Raw genomic sequence first — 23,225 nt, forward strand, 5'->3', positions numbered from 1 at the left:
TTACTTTTTTTCAAGTAACTAGTAAAGTAACGCATTACTTTTTAATTTACAAGAGAATATCTGAGTTACTTTTCAAATAAGTAACGCAAGTTACTTTTTTTTTTCCAATTTATTGATTGAAAGCTCTCCTGTCCCCATGTTCAGAGAAATCGGGAGTAAGATGTTACTTTAAGTTACTTTTTTTCTAGACTAAATGTCAACATGCATTAATTCATCTCACTCACAAAAAAACAGATTCAGTTTTCCTCAATTAATAAAAACAGTTAAATGCAACCTGCAATAATTAAATGTTAATAAAAATATCCTTTATGTATTTAATCCCATTTTATTAACCAGTGTCTTTGCTCCTGACCCTCGATGATCCAATTCAACCATACTAATAAGCAAAAATTACTCAAGATAAACTAACATTTGTTCTTTGTTTTATTGCTGAAGAGTGTTGAACTTTCTTCTTCTGAATTCTACTGTACAGACGTGAATTTACATTTCCTTCAGCCTGAGGATTTTGGTGTAAAAGGGCTTTTATATTTGCCAAAAATAGAACTTTTTATATAAAAACAACGGGAGTAAGATGTTACTTTAAGTTACTTTTTTTCTAGACTAAATGTCAACATGCATTAATTCATCTCACTCACAAAAAAACAGATTCAGTTTTCCTCAATTAATAAAAACAGTTAAATGCAACCTGCAATAATTAAATGTTAATAAAAATATCCTTTATGTATTTAATCCCATTTTATTAACCAGTGTCTTTGCTCCTGACCCTCGATGATCCAATTCAACCATACTAATAAGCAAAAATTACTCAAGATAAACCAACATTTGTCCTATTTGAGTGTTGAACTTTCTTCTTCTGCATTCTATTGTACATACGTGAATTTACATTTCCTTCTGCCCAAGGATTTTGGTGTGAAAGGGCTTTTACATTTGCCAAAAATAGAACTTATATTAAAAACAAGCGAGCAAGACCTGCCCAGATTTAAAAAGTAACGCAAAAGTAATGTAATGCATTACTTTCCATAAAAAGTAACTAAGTAACGTAATTAGTTTTTTTAGGAAGTAACGCAATACTGTAATGCATTATTTTTAAAAATAACTTTCCCCCCAACACTACAGATTTACTTTGCTACATACAATTTTCCATTCAATAAACTATTTTCATATATATCGTATCTATAACCTAACTGACAATGTTCTTGCAATACTGTTTTTACAAATAAGAACATCCCTGAATGTTGGTTTTGCCAGTTTATATGACATCAAAGTACAAATGTGTCCCTAAAATATGGTATAGGCCTACATAAACACCTGTTTGTTTCACTATGTTAGTCAGGGCTTCTAAACTACTAAAGCTCACTATTGGTTCAACAGGTTTCACTATATCAGTGAGGATATTTTTTAATAGTGAGGACCTCACAAGTAGGCTACACACACATTTTTACACAGCATGTAAATATACATATACACACTTTATTTACAAGTTACTATTAGCTGATGCCATTTTTTAAAAACTACACTTTCACCTGCAACATTTATTCCCAGGTGAAAGCAACACCATGTAGGCATTTAATACAAAGCTCAGGCCGCTTCTTCAATCTCAAAATCATAAACAAGAGTATCATTGAGGTCCTCAGGGCCAAGTATCCAATGATTTTTTCTCCGAGTAGAAATCTAAAAAAAAACAAGAGGAAAAAAAATGGATCACTGAAGAAAAAAAAATAATAATTTAAAGCCATTTTATTTAGAAAACACTACCTTTTCATCTAACAGCTCTTTGAGTAAGGAGTTTAGAGAACTCTTGGCAATGCATTCATCCATCTAATTGACAAAGCAACAGGCCATCAAGACAAGGAACGTAAAACTTGCTAATCATTAAATAATTGACAAACGTCCTTATCCATCTTTAAACTTACTTTGCCATGGTGCAGCTCAGAGCAACACTCATCCACATCAAAGCTCTCATTCATGTATTTCTCCTGAAAACACAGACTAGCACCATTGGAACCTGTCTGGTATATCAGAAATCAATACCGTCCCCAATTCATGACTTCAGTAAAGTCACCCATAGTGCTTTTCAAATGCCACGGGGTAGTAATTGTAATAAACCTTTGTGATAAACACGAACAGAAAAACAAAACCGAGAAAAGTAGTCGTAATAAAATGTTGCCACACGTATCTTTGTGGATATCATGGGCGCATTCTGAATTCGAAATGACGCGGAACGTCAAAACGCTTTCTAAGGTCACGCCGAGTTTTGTAAGAACCATAAACTCGGTTATGAAAATGAGAAAAAATAACACCTACCATTCGCATTCAACTCCGTATCTGTTTAATTTAGACGTAACCTGCGAGCGTGTCAGTAATGCCTCGAATGGAAAATCAACCAACGGCTGATAGCAATTTGTCTCAATTTTGTGGTTCACCTGGTTCAACCAAATGAACAGATTTCAAGTTCAATGGTGAGCTAATAAGCAAATCCTTGGGCACTCTGTTAAAAGGTGTTCATAACATTAACATGCTAAAATGGTATAAATTTGAGTCAATTGGAGTTAAAAGTTTAAACTTTGAAACAAATTTTAAATTGAAGCAATGCTCTGCTACAGCCAAATGTTGCATTAGTTTGTGTGTGTCAAATACAGTAAGCTTCAGTTTTAGGTAGAAACTAGTTGATAGCAAGAAATGTCATAAAAAATCTTATCCACTGCCCCCAGGAGTACTTTTAGGGACACCTTTTAAAACACTGTAAATAAGCTGTATAGTGAAAGATGAGTGAATCAATAATTTGAATTATATTGTTTTAAAGCACAATACCAAATAGCTTCTAACCATTTAAAATAGTTACAGAACTCCACTACACTGTACAAAGGAAAAATAAACACTAAAGACAAAAACTTTAAGTGCCCCCACCCCCACATTTAACAAGTCATACACACTGTTCCTACACCTTAACCCAGGGATGCCCAACCCTGTTCCTGGAGATCTACCTTCCTGCAGAGTTCAGTTCCAACCCTGATCAAACACAGCTGTCTGTAATTATCAAGTGCTCATTCAGACCCCAATTAGTAGGTTCAGTTGTGTTTGATCAGGTTTGGAGCTGAACTCTGCAGAAAGGTAAATTTCCAGAAACAGGGTTGTGCACCCCATCTTAACAGGTATATAAACATTTTAAGCTGTGCAACATATGCTTTGGCTGCATCCAAAATCAGATACTTCCCCACTAGTAGGCCAAAAACTGTACGTGAGACAAGTGGAACGTCCAAATTCAAAGTATTCATAAAGGAGTGGTTAAAAAGTCATCTCCAGCAAGATTCTTTAGTGCACATACAATGGACACTTAACTACTGCATGAGGCCACAAGAGAGGATTTGTGACTGGAAAGTGAAGCAACGCAAGTGACACTGGTTGGTCACATGACGTATATCATACATCCAAGTTACATTCATACGACATAAAACAAATAATTTACAACTGTTATAAAAAAAAAAGTATGTTTTATATTAGTGGTCTCCAACCCTGTGCCTGGTGAGCTATCTTCCTGCAGACTTCAGTTCAAACCCTGCTCCAGCAAACCGGTCCGTAATTATCAAGTAACCCTGGGCTCTTCCACATGTTTTACGGGTGTTTGATTGGGGTTAAAGCTGAGCTCTGCAGGATGGGAGTTCTGCTCCAGGAGCAGGGTTGGAGATCCATGATATGAAACATTCTTTTTTTAACACCCATAAAATATCTACATATTCAACAGAAGTATTTACTCAGACAGTATGTGAATTTGAATACAGCCAGTCAGTAAATGTTTCAATGGTTTAACTACAATAACAAAAAGTAGACTGTGGAAGAAAATGCTTTATTCTTGTATTAGTAGGTCGAAGAACTTAACTAAAAAGTCATTTGGATGCAATACAGAACCTTCCAAAAATTATTAAAAGCACAAAACCACTACTAACTAAAAAAAAAAAGTCATCCCCTCTCAGTAATGGGCCTCATGACAACAGAGGTAAATGAATATTTAGGGAAAAAAAATCCAAACTTTACATAAAAGTTTCAGGTAGGAAAAAAAACATTTAAACTACAAAACTCCACAGATGATGCTTGTGAACAGTCCAACAAAAAAAAACTATTCTCAAATGTAAACATTATTGTTTCTGTTGCATAGCTTCTTTGCGTGCAGCATCCTGTAGCAGCTGTGTGTCCACTTCATCCGCAGGAAGCTGAACATATCGCACTACTGATCCACGGATAAAGCAGTTCTTCACCGACAACTAAAATAATAAAGAGTCATATATAGAAATTGTTCTCCTGAAGGTGTTCATCTGTTCAAACTCAATATGACATTTCATACATGACAGATTCAAGTGGCTGAGGTTCTAGGCACAGACCATACAAGTGTTATTTTCTGCTATTTAAGTTTTACTTCTCGTTATCAATCTATTCAGTGATTGTGGTTTAAATAATATGCACACATCTTTATCTATAACAAAGAACACACTTGACAGGTTCTCACCATGTGCGGATATTTCTCAGGATCAGTGACACTGATATCTGTCAGTTTGATGTTCAGATACTGTGAAGGAAGAACACGTTTCATTTTAAAGTGAAATTCACTCAATATTTGCTTATATTTCAATAAAGCGGAATGTGCAGCCATACCTGATCAACTGAGTGTAATGTTCCACAAATGCTGCAAAATTGACATTAAGAATGTAATGAATTACCACATACATTACACAGTGCACATATTATATTTTAAAAGTATGTGATATATTAAAAGGAACGTGCTTACCTCAAGTCATTCTTGAGCTCAACCACAACATCTTTGCCAACCAAGGACTTGAAGAACGAGTAGAAGAGCTGAGAAATTAAATGTTTGAATGTTACATTCAAACTAAGGCCTGATATAAGAACAAAGGTTGATCAAACGATATGAAAATACGCTTTAAGACGTGAAATACAGTACAACGTTATACACAATGAGCGAAGTCATCTAATTGTACACACTAAGTGTCTCTAAATTACTCTATTCGAAAACAGAAATTCCAAGGCATTATAAAATGTCCGGTGTCGATTTGAAATTAAAAGAATAACAATAAAAATTGTTTGCGATTGGACAAGTTAGCTAGCCGTTAGCAGGCTGCTGCCATTATTAATTCCTCACCAACAGCGGTGTGCAGTAAACAATAATACATTTTAAATATTGCAAACAGATTTATTTGGTCGCTGCAAAACTGTTTATTTTTTAACGGAAAACACTGTTTGTTATTGCTAAATAACACTTACCATTTTCACGCGGTTTTGTGCTTCAGATCACATACGTCATCAACGAGAGCTGCCGGATTCGTCACTTCGTGCTTCTATTGGCTAAAGAAGTGCAGATGTAACGCTCCCATTGGTGGAGGAATGTCTACGTAATTTGTACGCATCGCGGAAAATGCCTCACAAATTCGGAACAGGAAAGTTTATTTACGAAAAAAGTCTTATGAATTCTTATTTTTTTTAATATATATATATTTTTTAATAATTAAGTGATGCCAGAAAATTAACTTTCACGGTGTCCACACGGCTTTACTAGCAAACTTACATCCCGTTGTCCTATAGGCCCTCCTTTAATAGCAGAATCTCTGGTAATTTACCCTTTCACCAGCAGATGGAGGCAAATAATAACAAAGCACGGGCAAAATTATTATTAACTTTCGCCCAGTAGTTGCATAAACTTCTTCGAGCAGCCTTACAAGATAGTAATGTAGTTCTTTTTTCTTCAGCACTAGTCCTAACTTTATTTATTTATTTGGTGATATAGCTGACATGGTATATTGGTCTAATTTGAATCGGAGAAGCAAGACTGATTACTTGTTCCTTGTTATTTACAATATAAGCTCTGCAATGCCATATATTGTAAAACACGATGGAAAGAGGGGAAAATGGAAAATGTGTAATTTTGAAAAGTGATACACTGCTTGGATTTCTAAAAACAACTATTGGTGGCCTATTGGTGGACTACAGATCAACAAATAAGAAATCAATGACTGTACAACACTTGGTTTTATTATACGATTACAACTGTTCACTCTTCTCTCTTTAATAAAAATGTCTTAAGCAACATGAAATGTTTAAACAGAGGCTGATAGAAATGATTGCTCTATGTATGACTATATGCAGTGACATTCAAACGGTAAAACATTCATCATTTTAAAATCAATATCCAAGTTCTTTGTCTTGCTATTGTTTATACATTTATTCATTTTAGTACTCAGAGATAAAGAAGCTTATGTCTTTTGCCCAGTACTACAGAGTCTCAAGTATCAGATATGAAGCTCACGCCAGCGCTGACAGCTCTCCTGCCATGACACATCAGTAGGAAATCATTTTAATGGCCGACCCATCTTCAGTTGTGGCTGTTGTGTCTCATGATGCCCTAAGGACAGACATTACAATTGAAAGAGAAGGGAAAGGTATTTAAATATATATTTCACAAATATACATTATTTCAAATCATTATAATCAATAGAGCTGTTTACACACAGCCCTTGCAGCTCGCTGTCAGTTGACAGATGAGTTTCGAGACCCCTGATCTACTGTTTTCCACATAGAAGGAATGTGGAGAATATACTGTGGTTATCATACCGTCTTTGGGTTGGCCTTGTCTGGTTTGTTGCCGTAACTTGGATGGAAGCTCAGAGCTGTCTCTGTAGTCTCTGGGCTTTGGTTGAAGCTCTTGTGGCTGACCAGGGCGAGACTTCATAGGCACCGGAGGTCTATTAGGCCCAATCATGCCCCCTTCAGAGCGAGAAGGCACCACTGGCTTCTTGGTGATGTTCTGGGGTTGCAGACCACTGCTCATGGTGTTTGTGGCTGATGATGACTGGGGTTTGGTTTCTGAACAGGTGAAAGAGCGGAAGCGAGGGGTCGGAACAGGGTGCTGACGGTCAGCATCAAGGTCTGTTTTGGGAAAGGAGAAGTGAGCATCTGGAGGAGGGAGATGGTCCTTACTTCCTCGTGATGAACTCATTGAGCCATAAAGAGGATTGTCAAACATCTCTGGAGGCTGCCCATCCTCAGGTCTAAAACCAAAAATAACCACAAAAATAGAATTTAGAAAATCAATCTATAATCTCTTTAAAAGATGCAAACTGTCAGCTCTTCTTATAACAAGCAGTCATCAAAAAGAATATTTTAATTGGTATTAGTAACAGATTTTAAACACATTTTAAAATTCAAATGGACAGAAAATTGTATAAACATTAAATGTATAAAAAATATTATTAAAATTGTGGCTTTTTCTGTCAAGGCTGACAACAAATTAAAGACAAGATATTACAATTCTATACTATTTTTTCTATCAAATTTAAAATAAAACACTAAAAACTAAAATAAATTGTTTTGAATGCTACAAATGAATTTAGGCATGACAACATTATAATATACAATATGAAAAATAATTCATTTTGAATTTTGTGTATTATGTTACAGTGTTATTAAACTAAGTGTTTGGCAAAGTGTTTGGCCTTTGCTATATTTGTCTAAATCAAAAACATTTGTCAGATGACATAAAGGACATATTGATGAGATAAAGGAGATAAAAATATATCTATATATCCACATTATTTTGCAAGTAAGCTATTTTCTGTGAATGTGAATTCATTAGCCACTATACGGTAGGTACATAACTAAAAGAGTAACAACGGCAAAACCAGTGTTAACAATTGCGACAATACATTAAAATAATATGATAAGAAATACTAGTTTGCAATATCAAGCTGTTTTGTACTGCTAAAAATAACTGGAAGCAAATGACACCGGATGCCTTGCACATTCATTTTACAAATATCTGCATCTGCTCTGCTCTACATTAAAAATAAGGTTAATAATTACATAGGGTTTGATGTCTTTGTAGTTGGGCTGGATGTAGCATGGTCATAACTACTCTTTTTTGGGGAGAGATTGCCATGCGTCATGTCTTTTGAGGATGGCCCTGTTCTTGGGGACATAATGTTGCCGGGGCTCCTGTCTGCCTGGTTATTGCTCTTGTAGCCTACACCCATATAACTGGGGTTACTAATATCAGTGGCGAGGACTGAAGAAGACCTGTCAAAGAATGTCAAAGTTATGTATTTGTACAAGCATAATCAAATCTAAGCTTTGTGAAGAATTTCAAAGTAAAAAAAGAGGGAAGATTCAAATATTTTACATTTTGGTATTATCTCCTGATTTGCCTTTACCAGCTCCTGGGTCATCTCCGACTTTGATGAAATCTGGAATAAAGAAACATAATCTTGAGGGAAGGAACGCAGCCTGGATACTCGGGGAGGAAAGCGTTATAGCACAATTTTGAACTGGCTCTGCTGTACAGAAACAAACCGTGCACTCACCATACAGCTTCTCTGTCTGTTTTCCATCAGATTTGGGAAGTTGAATGCCACCTGTTAGCCGACCTGTGCGCTCACCGTGATGTGTGAGTTTGATACAGAACTCAGTGAAAGAGTTTTCAGCAGAACGCAGAGCCACACAACCCTCGCCTACAGACAGAGCACAGCGTGATTGTTGACATGCATAGGAATATTCCAGTACTAATGAGAATATTGTCATACTGCAAATTGACATGGGGTGTAAATACAGGAGCCATTTATAAGAAAGGGCTGCAACGATTGTATTTCATGTGTAAGCTTCGGCAGTTTAGTGTGGATACACTATATACTGGTTCTTTTCAATCGCTCATTTATGGAGGCTAACTAAATTATGTAATCATCATGTACACACATGCAATGACCAGATTAAGTCAATATTCCAGTTTCTTGAAATCTGAATATGACTATTAATCAGAATTTTGAGTCATGTTAACAGCTTATTCGGAATACTCACTGTAACTTCATCTTTACTGAACATTCAACCTTTGTTCAGTTCATTCGGATATTCTGATTACATGTTTACAGGAATATCCCAGTAGTTGAGGTGCATATAAATATAGTTTTCCTAATAAAGTTCTAAACTAGGGGTGTTCAACTCCAGGTTTTTCATATTTCATTATTTCTCTTGCTTTAGGCGCAAACAGCTGCATGGACAGGACCGTTCAAGATACTACATACAGAAGTACATTCAACAATGTACGCTTATGTGTTTATTCTTGGTGGCTTTTTTTTTTAAATACACACTGCCATTCAAAAATTTGGGATCAGTAAGATTTTAAATGTTTTTAAAGACATTTATTCTGCTCATCAAGGATGCATTTATTTGATCAAAAATATAGAAAAAAACAGTGATATTGTGAAATATTATTACAATTCAAAATAAGAGTTTTATTTTTTCTATACTGTAAAATATCATTTATTCATGTGATGCAAAGCTGACTTTTCATAATCCATTACTCCAGTCTTCAGTGTCACGTTATCCTTCAGAAATCATTCTGATTTATTAACAATATGCTGATTTATTTTTTGGAACCTGTGATACTTTTTTTCTTTGATTCTAATGAATAAAAGGTTTAAAAGAACAGCATTTATTCAAAATAGAAATATTTTCTCACAATATACTTCTTTATCATCACTTTTAATTATTTAAAAATTAATTGAGTGTAGTGTATATTATTACAAAATATTTATTTTATAAATAAATGCTGTTCTTTTTTTTACTTTTTATTCATCACAGAATCCTGAAGAAAATATCACAGGTTCCAAAAAATATTAAGCAGCAAAAAACAATATTGATAATAAATAAGCATATTAGAATGATTTCTGAAGGATCATGTGACACTGAAGACTGGAGTAATGATGCTGAAAATTTATCTTTGATCACAAGAATAAATTATGTTTTAAAGTATATTAAAATAGTATCAGCTCCAGTGTTCTAGTGAACAGTGTAAACATGTCAGTTATATTTTTTTCACTCCTACTGCCAAGTGCACTCAATTGTGCAGATTGGAGAACGAGTGAACAAATTAGCGATTTTGAACACAGTAACAGAGTCAACAACAACAGCTGATTTCTGTTATAGTGTTAACCTTGACTACTCATCACTATTTTAAACAGAATATGAACCATATTCAGAAAATGATGTGCTTGCAAAGTGGTCAATGAGCAATAATGGGAGCTACTAGCCAGCTCAAATGGCAAGCATATAAATTCACACATTTTAAGTAAACATACCATATGACTCATCACAGTCTGTAGATTTAATGCAGATGAGAATGTGCTGGTCAAGGAGGTATTCTGGGTCTGCAATGATGGGCGTGAGCTGCAAAGCAATTTCAAAGATAATGTAAACATGGTGGCTGAGCTTTACATGTATAACGTTTTATCAAATAAGGTTTTTACCTCAACTTGTCCGCTAAACCGTACTTTTATCGAGCCCTCTGTGTTCTCTTGGTTTTCTCCTTCAGGACTCTTTACAAATTCTAGAAAATTAATTGGAAGTATTTAACTTCACTGTTTACTGTAGCTCATTTGTTCGTACAAAAAAACAAAGTGGGGGGTTCAAATGATTTGTGATCATTTATGATGTAATAATTGAAAGTATAATGGCTATAGCTCCTCACTCTCCAAGCAGCTTGAGTGATACTCAATGAAGAACTTGGTCTTTGATTTAGTCAAAAGAACAGCCACGCAGTTCATGATTTTTATAGCACCCTGGGCATCCTTTGAGAGATCTGTAAAGAGCAAAAATAATATAACAGCACAAGACAGCTGGCAGGATGTAACAGTTCTATAAAGGAAGGACTGTTGTCAAAGTGAAATATTTTCAAGATCATACCATTTTTTGAGACAAACTGAGAAGTCACACCAACGTCAAATGTGGCAAATACAGGGGAATGGTCACTTGTCATGATGTCATTAGCGCATCCTGAAATGTCAAAGAGTAATGTTGGTTAATGTAATGATGTTTTAACTGCGTTAATATTTTACCGGAAATGGCATTTTATATTAAATGAACTAACCATACGAGTTGCAAACCACATGCGCCATAGGGTAGGACTTGCGAAGCACACGATCACACCATGAAGGCAAGTTGTATTTTGTCTGTTTGTGAGATCAAATATTTATGTAAAGAGAATTTTCGTCACTAAATTAAAAAGGTTGTTGACATGGATTATGGCTTTCACACTGTACCCCTGTGGCTTTAGCTTTAGTGTAGGCATATCTCTCCCGTGTGTCTCTCTCAAAACGATAAGTGGGGGCAAATGTTATCTCCTCCTCCACTGTAAAATAAAACATACGAAACAAGGATTAAAAATTATGGCATGTGGACTTGACTACAAAAACATGCGGAATGGAAAAATGGGGGGGAGTCAAAAATGAAAATGAAGATGCTGAAAGATGTTAAAAGAGAAGTAGGTGGCTAGACATCCATCTAGCACATTTACATATAAAAACATTTAAAAAGTAGTGCAGTGGCATACAGACATCAAGCTACAAGCTACATCAAATGTGGCATAATATGCCTTTGTGGCATATATACCATAAATACCCATGTTTTTACTCTGTAGTTGAAAATTTTGGGGTCAGTAGGATATTTTTGGGTGTTTTTTTTCGTGATAGGACAGTTGAGATATGACGAAGCGAGTGGGAGCGAGAGAGGGGGATGGGATCGGGAAAGGTCCAAGAGGCGGGATTCGAACTCGAGACACCCGAAGCGCAGCTGTGCCATCAGTTGGATATTTTTTTGATAACGAAATTAATACTTTTATTCAGCAAGGATGAATAAAATGGGTCAAAAGACACAATAAAGACATTTTTAATGACACAAGAGATTTCTAGTTCTTTTGAACGTTCTATAAAATAATCCTGAAAAGAATTACCGTTTTCACAAAAATATTAAGCAGCACAACTGTTTTTTTTTTTTTTTTAAGATTTATTTTTTGGCATTTTTGCCTTAATTATGACAGGACAGGAAGTGTAGTGGGGGAGAGGGGGAGGGGGCAGGATCAGGAAAGGTGCTCGAGTCGGATTCGAACACGGGATGCCCATAGCACAACAGTGCTGTATGTCGGCCCACAAGGCTATCGACGCAGACAACTGTTTTCTAAATAGATAATAATAATAAATACTTCTTGCACTGAATCAGCATATTAGAAGACTTTATGAAGGATCTTGTGATACTGAAGACTGGAGTAATGGCTGCTGAAAATTCACCATTACCATCACAGGAATAAATTACATTTTAAAATATATTAAAATAGGAAACAGTTGTTTTGAATTGTAATATTATTTCTAAATATTACTGTTTTTACTGTACTTTTTTAATTAAATAAATGCAGTCTTTATGTGCATAAGAGACTTCTTTCAAAAACATTTTAAAACATTTTACCCACCCCAAACTAGTGTATGTTCCTTCTAATTTTGGTAGATAGTACCCTTTATAGTAGTTTGGTCTTAGGCAGTGTGCTTAGCCCCACTGGAAAGGCAAGAAGGATAATACAAACTATCAAATAAATAAATAAAATTCCTCAAAGAATTGTTTGGATTAAAGTTAGTAAACCTCCAGTTAACAGCATGTGGTCCTAAACTTCAAAAGCTGGTTCTGAGTTGATGTTTGTGATACTGAAATACTTAAAATACTCCCCTATTCCATCCCATCTTTGTAGAGAAATGCTAAGTGAGCCATTCATAGGTGGAAGTGTAAGCACTGTGGCTCTGGAAATTTCAGCACCGCTCGGTTTTTCTGACTGGCCAGACATAGCAACATTGGCTCAACTAAAGGTGTGAGTTTTGGCTAGGACTACCTAAGAATGGACACTGAATAACCTTGTAGTGGAGTAATCAAAATCTGTCAAAATTTATAGTGGAAATTATAATCAACAGGTTAACATCATGCACAAGTGCTCTCACCGTAGTCTAAGAAGACCTTCTCCTCTTCCCTCTCTGTGTTCAGCTGATCTCTGGCCAGGAGTTCCTGATACTGCTGTTGTTTGATCTTCATTACAATGTTCTCAGCTTCCTGCAAAAAGCAAACAACTATGCAAAAGTTCTGTCTTTTCCTGTCAGTTGACGTCAGGAGCTGCTGTATGTGACAGCTCTGGTCTTAATAGAGGAACTGCCTGCTCTGAATACTAACTACGCTCTCTAAACCACAAAGGCAGCTTATGCCTCAAAGTATCATAATGTGGGTAGCTGATGCATAACGTTTAAAAACATTGTATTAAAATCAGATTTGCGAGCTATAGCAGAGATTCATCTATTTTTGTTGGACTGCTTTCTTTTCTTTAACCTAAAGGCACTTGTTTCAGTGGTATTTCATTTATAAGTTAAAATATAAAAATATCTCCACTAGACCATTATAAATGGTCTTGTGGTTTGACAAACGAATTAGTAAAAGTACAAGTATTCCATGTAGTCTTTCAATTTATACGAGCTCATAATATAAGCAAACATAATAATTATAAAAGAATCAGTAAACACTGCAGGACATGTCAACTTGATATCTAGCCATTTGTTTTATAGCATGAATTACTTTTGTGATAAAACATATTGTAAGATGACCTCTGCAGAGGCTTATTATTAGTAACTGATACAAAGCAGAAAACAGAATAGCAGTTTCTTTTATGAACAGATCATTTGTCTTTGCATTTGACAGGCATTAAATACTAAGTTTTTTTTATATATATCTCTTTGATATATATACAAAAAGAAAAACAAATGCTAAATTTTTAAAACCTGCAACGTTTGAGTATAATAATTTACAGGGGAACAAAACATGCAAAATATTTCAAACCTGCAACATGCTCAAGTATTTTTACAGGGAATAAAACATGCAAATTATTTATAACATGCAATTTGCTTGAGAACATGCTGATGCACATTCATTTTAACCTACCTGCGCTGGTAAGTCAACCCTATAATTCAGATCCCCCAGCCAGAAGAGGTGTGTGAAGCGATGTGTGATGTCAAAAGGATTAACCTTCTTATCTCCCAGATTCAGAAAACGCAGAATACTAACACAGTTCTGGTTTCGTCTGGAAAAGGTCCAGTCATAAGTTAATCCTTATTTATTATACTTGTGTATTATATGTCAATGTCTCATTTGTCAGACAAACAGGTTTTTGGGTTGTGGCTTACCTCAGCTTCTTTTCGCTTCCTGAGGTCAGGTGACTGTTGACAAACCCAAAGGAGGTTCTATTAAACATAAAAGACACCCCCACTGCTCCTTTATTCCCTATAAACACACACATACACACACAATCAGCTTTTTATGTACAAGGAAGAGCAGTACACGTCTAGCTTTACGATTCCTAATGATTTTTTTTAATGGAAAAGAAACTTTAAACAAACCCAGAGCATTAGCTATGCCAGTCTTAACACTGTCACAGAAGACGTGAGAGAAGCGGTTCTCATGTTCCGGCTTGGCTAGAACCAAAATCCTTATACTCCACAGTGTCTGAGTAGCTATCTGTTAAAAACCAAACACACAGCTGTCATTCATATGACTTATATGCTTGGTCATTCAACATATTAACATAAAATAGATATTCATTGCATGGCATTTCTCCACTGAGAAAAAAAGAATGATCTAGCATAATATGTAAACAACACAAGGCACCTGAAAGCCTTCATGTTGGGTTTTGTGTCACTTACTTGTTTGAAGCTAATGTTGGTTATATCTCTAAGGGCTCCCCTAACTGTCTCTATCCACTCCTTCTCTCCCAGCGGGTCCTCCTGTGTCCCAATCACATAGATATCATGTGGGATTTGACTGGCTGTGTCATCGTGGGTTTTTCCCTGACCCTTTGACTGGAACCAGGAAGTGATGTTCTGTGGTGGATTCGCATTTCCTAAATGGACAGTTCACTTCACTTAAATTCACATGTCACTTCATCTCTAGTTACTGTAAACTTCATATTTTATACCATACAAATGTCAGAACTTAAAAATAAGGGGAAGAAGCATATTATACAAGGCTTACTCTTTATTAATGGTGTAGTAGTTTATTTAAAAAAAAACTGTATTTGCAGATAATACAATATTAATCAAATAAAAGGCCACTTAAGTGTACATAAGTTCCCTTTCATGGGAACTTCGAACTGCGTCCTCTAGGGGTCGCTATGGGGAACGCACTTGTGTACACTTTTAAAAAGTCTACTTTGAAAAATGTCAAATTAAATTATTTTAAAGTAAATTTTAAATAATAATAATATTTTGGTTCGCTGCTCTGTTCTTGCCCAACAGAACCATACCGCCAATCCAAACTGTATGCTAATTGTCAATCATCTTTGACGATAGTGGTCCTGACAGAAATAAGTTTAAACTATAATACATTTTGTTTATTTGTACATAACATGCCATTAAATGTCTATAAACATTACATTTATTTAGCATTTAACTAGATTATTTTAAAGTATATTATTTCCGTAATAAATACTCTTTTTAAAAATATGCTAAAGTGTTCTTCTTTTTCTCAAGGGTAGGCTAGTGAGAAAAAAAAACAGTGTAACAGCACTTTTATCTTGTGCTTCAACTCCAAAAATAGTCTGAATTGAGGAGAATTTCAGAAGATTTCTTGGACTAAATAACTTTAAAGGTAGGCTAAATGTATCTTACCCATGTTCCAGGTGCCAACAAAAATGGTGATCATATCCGGCTCAGGTTTTCCTGAGTGCTTGTTCTTCATCTGCTGTAGAAGCTGGCAGAAGCCTTCTCTTTTCTAAAAATGTGTTTGGAGATACACAGTTACACACAAGGTCACATTAAAAACACGTACAAATAAGGAAACAGTATATTTTGGCTCACACTGTTCATTTTTGTGGCTGCCTACAAAACTTCCATCTAAAAACTTTTCATCGCTAGTGTAACATTAGCAGTAGGATTTTTACCTTTGTGTCATCAAAGACAAAGTCTTTGCGCTGAGTTTTTTCCTTCTCTGTCTCTACCACCAGTACTAGTCTGTTATGCATCTTCTGTGACTTCACCAACTGCAAGACTGAAATTAAGAATTAATTTAATATTTATTGGTTAATAGGTGATTTCACACGTTTTGGTTACACAGCTCTCAGGAATACTAGATTCTGATTGGTTCATCACAGATTTTGTATTATGGCCACTGACCATCACTAAGCTGTATATGTGACAGTTGTGCCTGTCTCTTGAAACCATTGTTTCTCTGTGATTTCTTTTGTCTTACATAATAAAACAAGTTAAAATAATGCACATTATCGCAGCCGTTCAGGATGAGTTCCAGACTTCCTATCAAGGTTTATTTTGCAATAAAGCCCTGCTGACTCGTCAATATTGAAACATTGTCATTAAATTCAATTGTGTGTGGTTGTATTAGTGATGAAATCGTTCAGCATACTTTTGTTGTGCACAAAATATTTGTCCTCAGGTCCATCTTTGGACTTCTTGAAGTAAACCTTCCCGCCTTCCACATCTACTTTGAGGTACATTTTGTTTGAAATACCAAGGGAGTCGCATTTTACCTGTTGGCACAGAAAAGGACAATAAAACACATTAGCAAAATGAAGTGCAGCATTTCTGTTGTGCCTAAAATAGTGTTACAAAGGTTCTCTATGATGACTGTGTGCAGAGGCAACCAACCCAAACGTCATCGCTTATCTAGCACATAGGCAAACTAGACTCTTTCTAATTTGCATGTGGTTTTGAAGAGCAAAGTAGCAGCAGTGAAAACGTCCATGCTTTCGTTTTTATGACATCATTACGAGGAGCAGGAAGGAGGTAACAGGTTATGACTTTCACTTTGAATACGTACAGTGATCAAACAGCATACCTACATATACATACATACAGTATATACATACATATATACATATATATATATATATATATATATATATATATATACTTGCATATACTTGTGTTAATCTACTAAATAATTAAATTCCTTTATATTTAATAAATATTGTTGAATTGACTTTCTTACTTCGAATGTCACAGGAGGAATAAGTGACTTTCTGTGCCCTCCATCATATCCCACAGATTCAAACACAGCATTCTTGGTCTGTAAATAAGATGTGATGTTAGTCTATTATAAAGTTTCCAGTAGGAATATTTACTGTGATCCATAAACAAAGAACAGCGATACCTTGTCTTCTACTGAATATATAAGCTTAGTCAGTTGCTCCAGTTTGAAAGCCACAGACTGATTTGCATCTCCAGAATGCTGAAAAAGAAGTAAAACCAAAAGATATATTTGTAGAACTTTGGGGCAAAATAAAATAAAATCACTTTTTTATGTATTTGATTGTCTTTCTCTTTTCTAATTTTTTGATTTCTTTACATGTCTGTAGGGGAAATGGCAGAGTGTTGTAATACTTTTTTTTTCTAACGTCTGTAACCTAAAGGTGACATATCATGAAAATCTGACTTTTCCAGGTTTTAAGTGCTATAATCAGGTCCCCGGTGCATCTACCAACCAAGGAAACAATGATGTACCAGCTCTAATGCCGAAAGTTTGAGCAAAACATACTAACTGTTCTGCCTTTGTCTGCACAGACGAGCACAGAACACTATTTAGATCTAAAATAAACATGCGATTTATTTCCCAGCAGTTTACCTTCACAGACATAACCGACTGTTTTTGTAACTAGTGTGCTTTTAACGTAAACTTGTGTGTGAATGAGAACTTTCTGTTTGTGTGTGAATGAGGACAGCTGCTTTCTGTCCGTGTGCTTCGGATGTGTGCACTCAGAAAACAGCAAGTTTCTGCTTCCACACAAAATAGGCATTTTCTTAATGATCTGTGGTGTATTTTGAGCTGAAACTTCACAGACACATTCTGGGGACACCAGAGACTTATATGACATATTGTAAAAAGGGGCATAATATGTCTCCTTTAATGGTTTATTGAGCAATGTTTCTCAAAATTGGATGCAATATTCAAATATTTATCAGCTACAAATAAAACTTATTTTGAAATCTAGTATTTACCTCTAAACTGTGTAAATCAGTAAAAAGTTAATTACAAAAAGTATTATTGCAAGGTATCTGACTACCAAGGTGAGTTTTGACACAAAAAACAGTTGTGCATTAAATCAGATTTTTTTTAATTGCATTTTCTTACCTCCAATTATTTATTTATTTTTTGTCTTGTAAATTCTTTATATTTTTCCACAGAGACTTAAAGAATCTACTGTCACTTCAGGAAGGTGGACATTTGAAATCAGGAACAGCACTTCCTGGTTGGATTCATTCGTACTGACCTGACTCCTTAGCCTCCCAGCTCCAGGAGACAGCGGTTGATCCAAAACTTTCTGCAGTGCCTCAAGACTCGGAAGTGTGCGGGCAATTTCACTACAAAAAAAAGAAGGAATGTCAACTAAACTTGATTAAATAGACAATGGAATTTTAAGGGCATCCGGTTGTTTCAAGATATATTTTTCAGACTATTTGTACCTGTTTAGGTTTTTGCAGATACTCTGTGTGAGCTTTTTAAAGTGGGGCAGAGTCGGGTTGCCATTCTGCACCTGCTCTGCATCCAGACACACAGAAGAGCAGAAATACTCCTGGATGGACTTCTGATGTTCCTCTGGTAGACTGAATATGAAACATCAAAATCATTAACAAGCCAGAACAATGCTACTCACTACAGTGGCTCTAAATTAACAGTCTAAATCAGCCAGAAATCATTCAATCATAATGTATTTAACAAGAAATTGTACTGAATAAAGTAAGACATCTTATTGTACTTTGATATGTCGATTTGCTGCAAACGCTGGATGCAGGTGTCTGAGATGGAGGGGCGGGCAAGCTCTGTTCCCCTATCGGTTCCTCTGGACGAGTCACTATGGCTGTCTTTACATTCATTACTTGTGATATTCCTCGGTGGCAACTGAGGCGGCAAACTAACTGGCTCTGTGAAAATGGAGATTTGAACAAATAGTGTCCTTGAATGAAACCATTTAAATTCAACGCCTACATTTACTGTGAAATAGTATCCAAACATACAATGGAGTCAAACAAATTATGAAGATTAATGAAAAAAAAAGCCATGAATTAATTCTTTAATCAAACCTTTGACTTAAAGTGTTATGCAAATAATGTTGTCTGTAATCATATGTAATAATATAATTTGTAATTTCTAATAAAAATATAATAATATAATATGTAGTGAAAAAATTTAATTTTTGAACCTATGAACCTATGGTCAAAGCTTATTGTGATTCACTTACCTGGTTCCTCCTCTGGCTCCTCCTCTTTCTGCACAGCATACTGAAGATGTGTGACCAGACCCATGTTCTCCTTATAATACGCCTCCACCAGATCTGGCAGCACAGAGAAGAACCGAATAGGAACACCCTCTGATGCCTGCAACAAGATGAACAAGAAAGATCTGCTATTCTGAAGACTGAACGAGATATACCAAATTTATGGCCTTTTACGATATACAAACTCCTTATTTGCTTAAACATGCACAACACCCTCAGTAGTGACTCTCTTAGTTGCTCTTCCTTTGTCAGAAACAAATAGCCGTACATTGCATTTCTTCATTTTGCATGGCATCTCGTAAAAAAAGCTCAGTTGGTGCCAAGTAGGTTTTATAAGCCACTGTTTTCAAAGGACTTTGGAGTATAAGCTCTTAGTCACCTGATTTGACTTACAGTACGTCTTGATGCTAAGCAAATGTTTTGACCCAATTATATGCAATCCAATACATAGTAACAACAAATACCAAAAACAATGATCTAATGATTGGTATTTGATGTGGAAAACCACACATTATCAAAATTCAGCACATACAGGTGCATCTAAAAAAATTAGAATATCGTGAAAAAGTTTTAAAAAATGTGTAACTTATTTCAAAAAGTGAAACTTTCGTATATTCTAGATTCATTACATGTAAAGTAAAACATTTCAAAAAAATTTTTTTGTTTTAATTTCAAGCAGCTTGGATTCTGTGCCTCTCCAGTCTTCCTCCAGACTCCAGACCTTGATTTCCAAATGAAATGCAAAATTTACTTTTATCTGAAAAGAGGACTTTGGACCACTGAGCAACAGTCCAGTTCTTTTTCTCCTTAGCCCAGGTAAGATGCTTCTGATGTTGTTTCTGTTTCAGAAGTGGCTTGGTAGCCCTTTTCCTGAAGACGTCTGAGCGTGGTGACTCTTGATGCAGACTCCAGCTTCAGTCCACTCCTTGTGAAGCTCTCCCAAGTGTTTGAATCGGCTTTGTTTGACAGTATTCTCAAGCTTGCGATCATCCCTGTTGCTTGTGCATCTTTTCCTACCCAATTTCTTCCTTCCAGTCAACTTTGCATTTAATATGCTTTGATACAGCACTCTGAACAGCCACCCCTTTCAGTAATGACCTTCTGTGACTTACCCTCTTTGTGGAGGGTGTCAATGATTGTCTTCTGGACCACTGCCAAGCCAGCAGTGTTCCCCATTATTGTGGTTTCAAAGAACAAGAGATACCCGGAATTTATACTGTAGGGATGATAATTTAATGAAACTCAGATGTAAACATTCTAATATTTTGAGATACTGGATTTTTGACTTTCATGAGCTGTAAGCTCTAATCATCAAAATTAAAACCCCCCCCCCAAAAAACGTTTGAAATGTTTTACTTTACATGTAAAGAATCTAGAATATATGAAAGTTTCACTTTTTGAAATAAGTTACAAAAAAATGAACTTTTTCATGATATTCTAATTTTTTGAGATGGACCTGTATATAGTACTGTACATACTTTGTCTTCCGTAAACCAATCAAAATGCCTCTGATATTATATCCAACTTATAGTCCCTAATTGTAACATGAAAGTCTCTTCATAGTCATATATTTGGCTAGGAAGAAACGTTAGGGAAAATATCAGCGTTTTTTAGCACTGCGCACAAAATAATTTAAACATGTCATCCATCTTAGCATGGCCAATCACAAGATGTCCGACTGACAACAAGCGACAAGTGTAATCTTAGTATGAAAACCTCCCATGTTCTCACTACGGTTTAAAGGTCAGCATAAATGGTGTATTTAAATTGAATTTATCAAATCTAATTCAATAATATGACACTTTTTTAAAAACTTTCCATTCAAGGCAGGGTGCAAGAGGAACCCTGTGGCTTGCTTAACACCCACGCTGATGGATAATTTAAAACTGAGCCTGTGCTGCAACGCAGGCTTGAAAGAGGAAGAACTGTGGTAGAAAGACATTGAAGGGCATTGTACAACTCTACAGTTTTCAATTTAGCCCCATCCCTGAGTGCAGGTTACTTCGAAATGTAACGCTGAGAGAGAACAATGCAAATTATAGTCAAAGGTCACCCATTTTGCTTTCATTATTTTGTATGTCACGAGTATAACAGCTCGAATATAACCACCAATTGGTTTTGCAGCTGCACAGTCACTAATGCTTACTTTAATGCAGTGGACATAATAGATACTAGCTTGACAGACAAGACGCCTACACAACGGTCTCAGGGAGTCCTAGGCAGCTGAAGAGCCAACTGTCACAAGGTCACGCATTCATTACCAAGCACAAGATAGTAAATGGCTTGTAGGATGCCAGATGTTCTATGCAACTAGTCATAAAGATGCACAGTGTTTTGTCAAGTGACCAGCAGTATACTTTTTGCTCTTTGTGGTTTTATTGTATTATTTTTTCACTTGACCACCATTTTAGTGCAACCAGGAAATGAATGGTGTTGCAGACAGATTCAAATAATTCAAATAAATTAATAATAAATACCAAAAAATAATAAAAAATACTGAACATTTAAGTCAAGTCAAATAAAAAACGTATGAATTTCATTGCAATAAAACCTAGGCATTTATTTTAATGAAACACACTTTTCTTGTTTCTTGGTGTAAAATTGAGCAGAACGATGGGTTAAATGTGAACTTAGATTTGAGAAAATCTCTAGATATTTGCAGATGACACTTGGCTTGATATTTTGTACCCAATGAATGAAATTGCATCATTCTAATTGTGATTTATGCTTCCAAAGGTCTCAAAATACTTTTCAGGGGCACCATAAAAGCTTTATATATTCACTAAAACAACTAAACACACAATTCTGGCAACTTTCGAACACTTGACGTCACAAGCAGTAGTTCCTCAGTGCTCAGAATAGTCTTCCAGCGCACGCAACACCTGTCTGCACGAGTATGAAAGCAGAGCTATTGCAGGATGCTTCAAGCCAGTGAAACACCAGATGTCAGCAACTTCTACCAGGTACAAAATGGAGAATTTCTTACCTGGACTGATAGTTTTTTATCCTCGTTTGGTAATATTCTGTAGGTATACACACAGTTTTGGTAGCTGCAAATGAATGAGAAGGTCAAAATATTAATTTGCATAACTGTAACATAAATTACACAAGCATAACATATCATATATATATCGAAAGTGAACATAAACAGTGAAACGGGCCATTTTGCAGAAAGTAGCAATTATGGCAAACCCCTTACCAACTTCCTTCCAGTCTCAGTCAACACTGTTTGTTAATATTTCACTGTACAAGGAATTACACTGGACATAAACGCAAACTTTTTTTTTTTATTGCATAATTTAAAGAAACATTTGCAAACACTTCACCTGAACTCACATACAAGGAAACTGAGGTCAGTTTGCAAACAAATAGGCCTCTGTTTTGTTTATTGATACCAACAACAATAATAGAGTTTTTGGAAAGAGTTTATGTAGTAACAGTTTACCTGGTAATTAATTTGACAATATGCACCCAAAGTAGGAAGAAGGGAGCTATTTCTAAAATATGTGATTTCAAAAACCATCATGCTTATATATATTTGACCCAAATAAGGTTTTATAGCCAACGCTGGAAAACCGAGCATGTTTTATATGATGCATTTATGACTGGCTCAATGCAAATCATCCAACACACTGCAAATTTAAACTGCATACCTACTCGAACACACTTAAAGATCCAAAAATGTTGTCTTTAATATTAGTGCCAGCATATGTGCCCCTTCACCTGAGATGAACAGCAGCAATACTCACAGAACACAGAGGGCATAAGCTCCCTGTACGGATTCGCTGCCCCGCAGGAGGAAGCTCCCATCCTTGCCTGCTTTGGAGAGGAGGTCCTCTGCTGTGGACCGAGTGATATTGCCATGGTACCATGGCTGGTGAGAAAACATCCTTTCCAAAGACTATTCCCTTCCTCAGTCTGAAGACACCCAGGTTATTTTGTCCCCGGCAAGTTTTCAAGAGCAGATCAACATGAGGCCACCTTCAGCGTCTCACGGTTTGTTTCATGGCGTTGTTAGAACTGATAGCCGCTCCTGCTCTGTCTGGCTCTAGGCTCGCTGTTTCTCTCTCTTCCTGTTAGAGGGGCG

General features: G+C 35.8%; 2 protein-coding genes across 3 annotated transcripts; both read right to left on the reverse strand.

Annotated features, from left to right (window-relative positions):
* Positions 1-3,405: 3,405 nt before the first annotated feature.
* LOC107694125 (U6 snRNA-associated Sm-like protein LSm2) lies at positions 3,406-5,380 on the reverse strand. Its single transcript, XM_016493737.1, has 5 exons — positions 5,275-5,380; positions 4,781-4,848; positions 4,648-4,678; positions 4,502-4,561; positions 3,406-4,259 (listed from the first exon to the last, which is right to left on the reverse strand). Exons 1-5 carry the CDS (start codon positions 5,275-5,277, stop codon positions 4,134-4,136), a joined length of 288 nt encoding a protein of 95 aa, XP_016349223.1. The 5' UTR covers positions 5,278-5,380; the 3' UTR covers positions 3,406-4,133.
* A 949-nt stretch (positions 5,381-6,329) lies between these two features.
* LOC107694111 (phosphatidylinositol 3,4,5-trisphosphate 5-phosphatase 1-like) lies at positions 6,330-23,218 on the reverse strand. Of its 2 annotated transcripts, XM_016493704.1 has the most exons (27): positions 22,888-23,218; positions 22,125-22,188; positions 19,103-19,238; positions 18,620-18,785; positions 18,327-18,467; positions 18,134-18,224; positions 17,017-17,094; positions 16,855-16,932; positions 16,270-16,393; positions 15,791-15,897; positions 15,519-15,621; positions 14,556-14,752; positions 14,253-14,370; positions 14,040-14,136; positions 13,798-13,936; positions 12,813-12,921; positions 11,094-11,182; positions 10,922-11,003; positions 10,738-10,827; positions 10,523-10,633; positions 10,302-10,381; positions 10,134-10,221; positions 8,364-8,510; positions 8,183-8,246; positions 7,867-8,079; positions 6,619-7,055; positions 6,330-6,409 (listed from the first exon to the last, which is right to left on the reverse strand). In XM_016493704.1, exons 1-27 carry the CDS (start codon positions 23,025-23,027, stop codon positions 6,357-6,359), a joined length of 3,342 nt encoding a protein of 1,113 aa, XP_016349190.1. In that variant the 5' UTR covers positions 23,028-23,218; the 3' UTR covers positions 6,330-6,356. The 2 variants fall into 2 exon arrangements, with proteins under 2 accessions (XP_016349190.1, XP_016349191.1); XM_016493705.1 differs by lacking the exon at positions 7,867-8,079.
* Positions 23,219-23,225: the final 7 nt, after the last annotated feature.

The sequence above is a fragment of the Sinocyclocheilus anshuiensis genome, unplaced genomic scaffold (assembly GCF_001515605.1).
Source record: "Sinocyclocheilus anshuiensis isolate Anshui unplaced genomic scaffold, SAMN03320099.WGS_v1.1 scaffold1530, whole genome shotgun sequence".
Lineage (NCBI taxonomy): Eukaryota > Metazoa > Chordata > Actinopteri > Cypriniformes > Cyprinidae > Sinocyclocheilus > Sinocyclocheilus anshuiensis.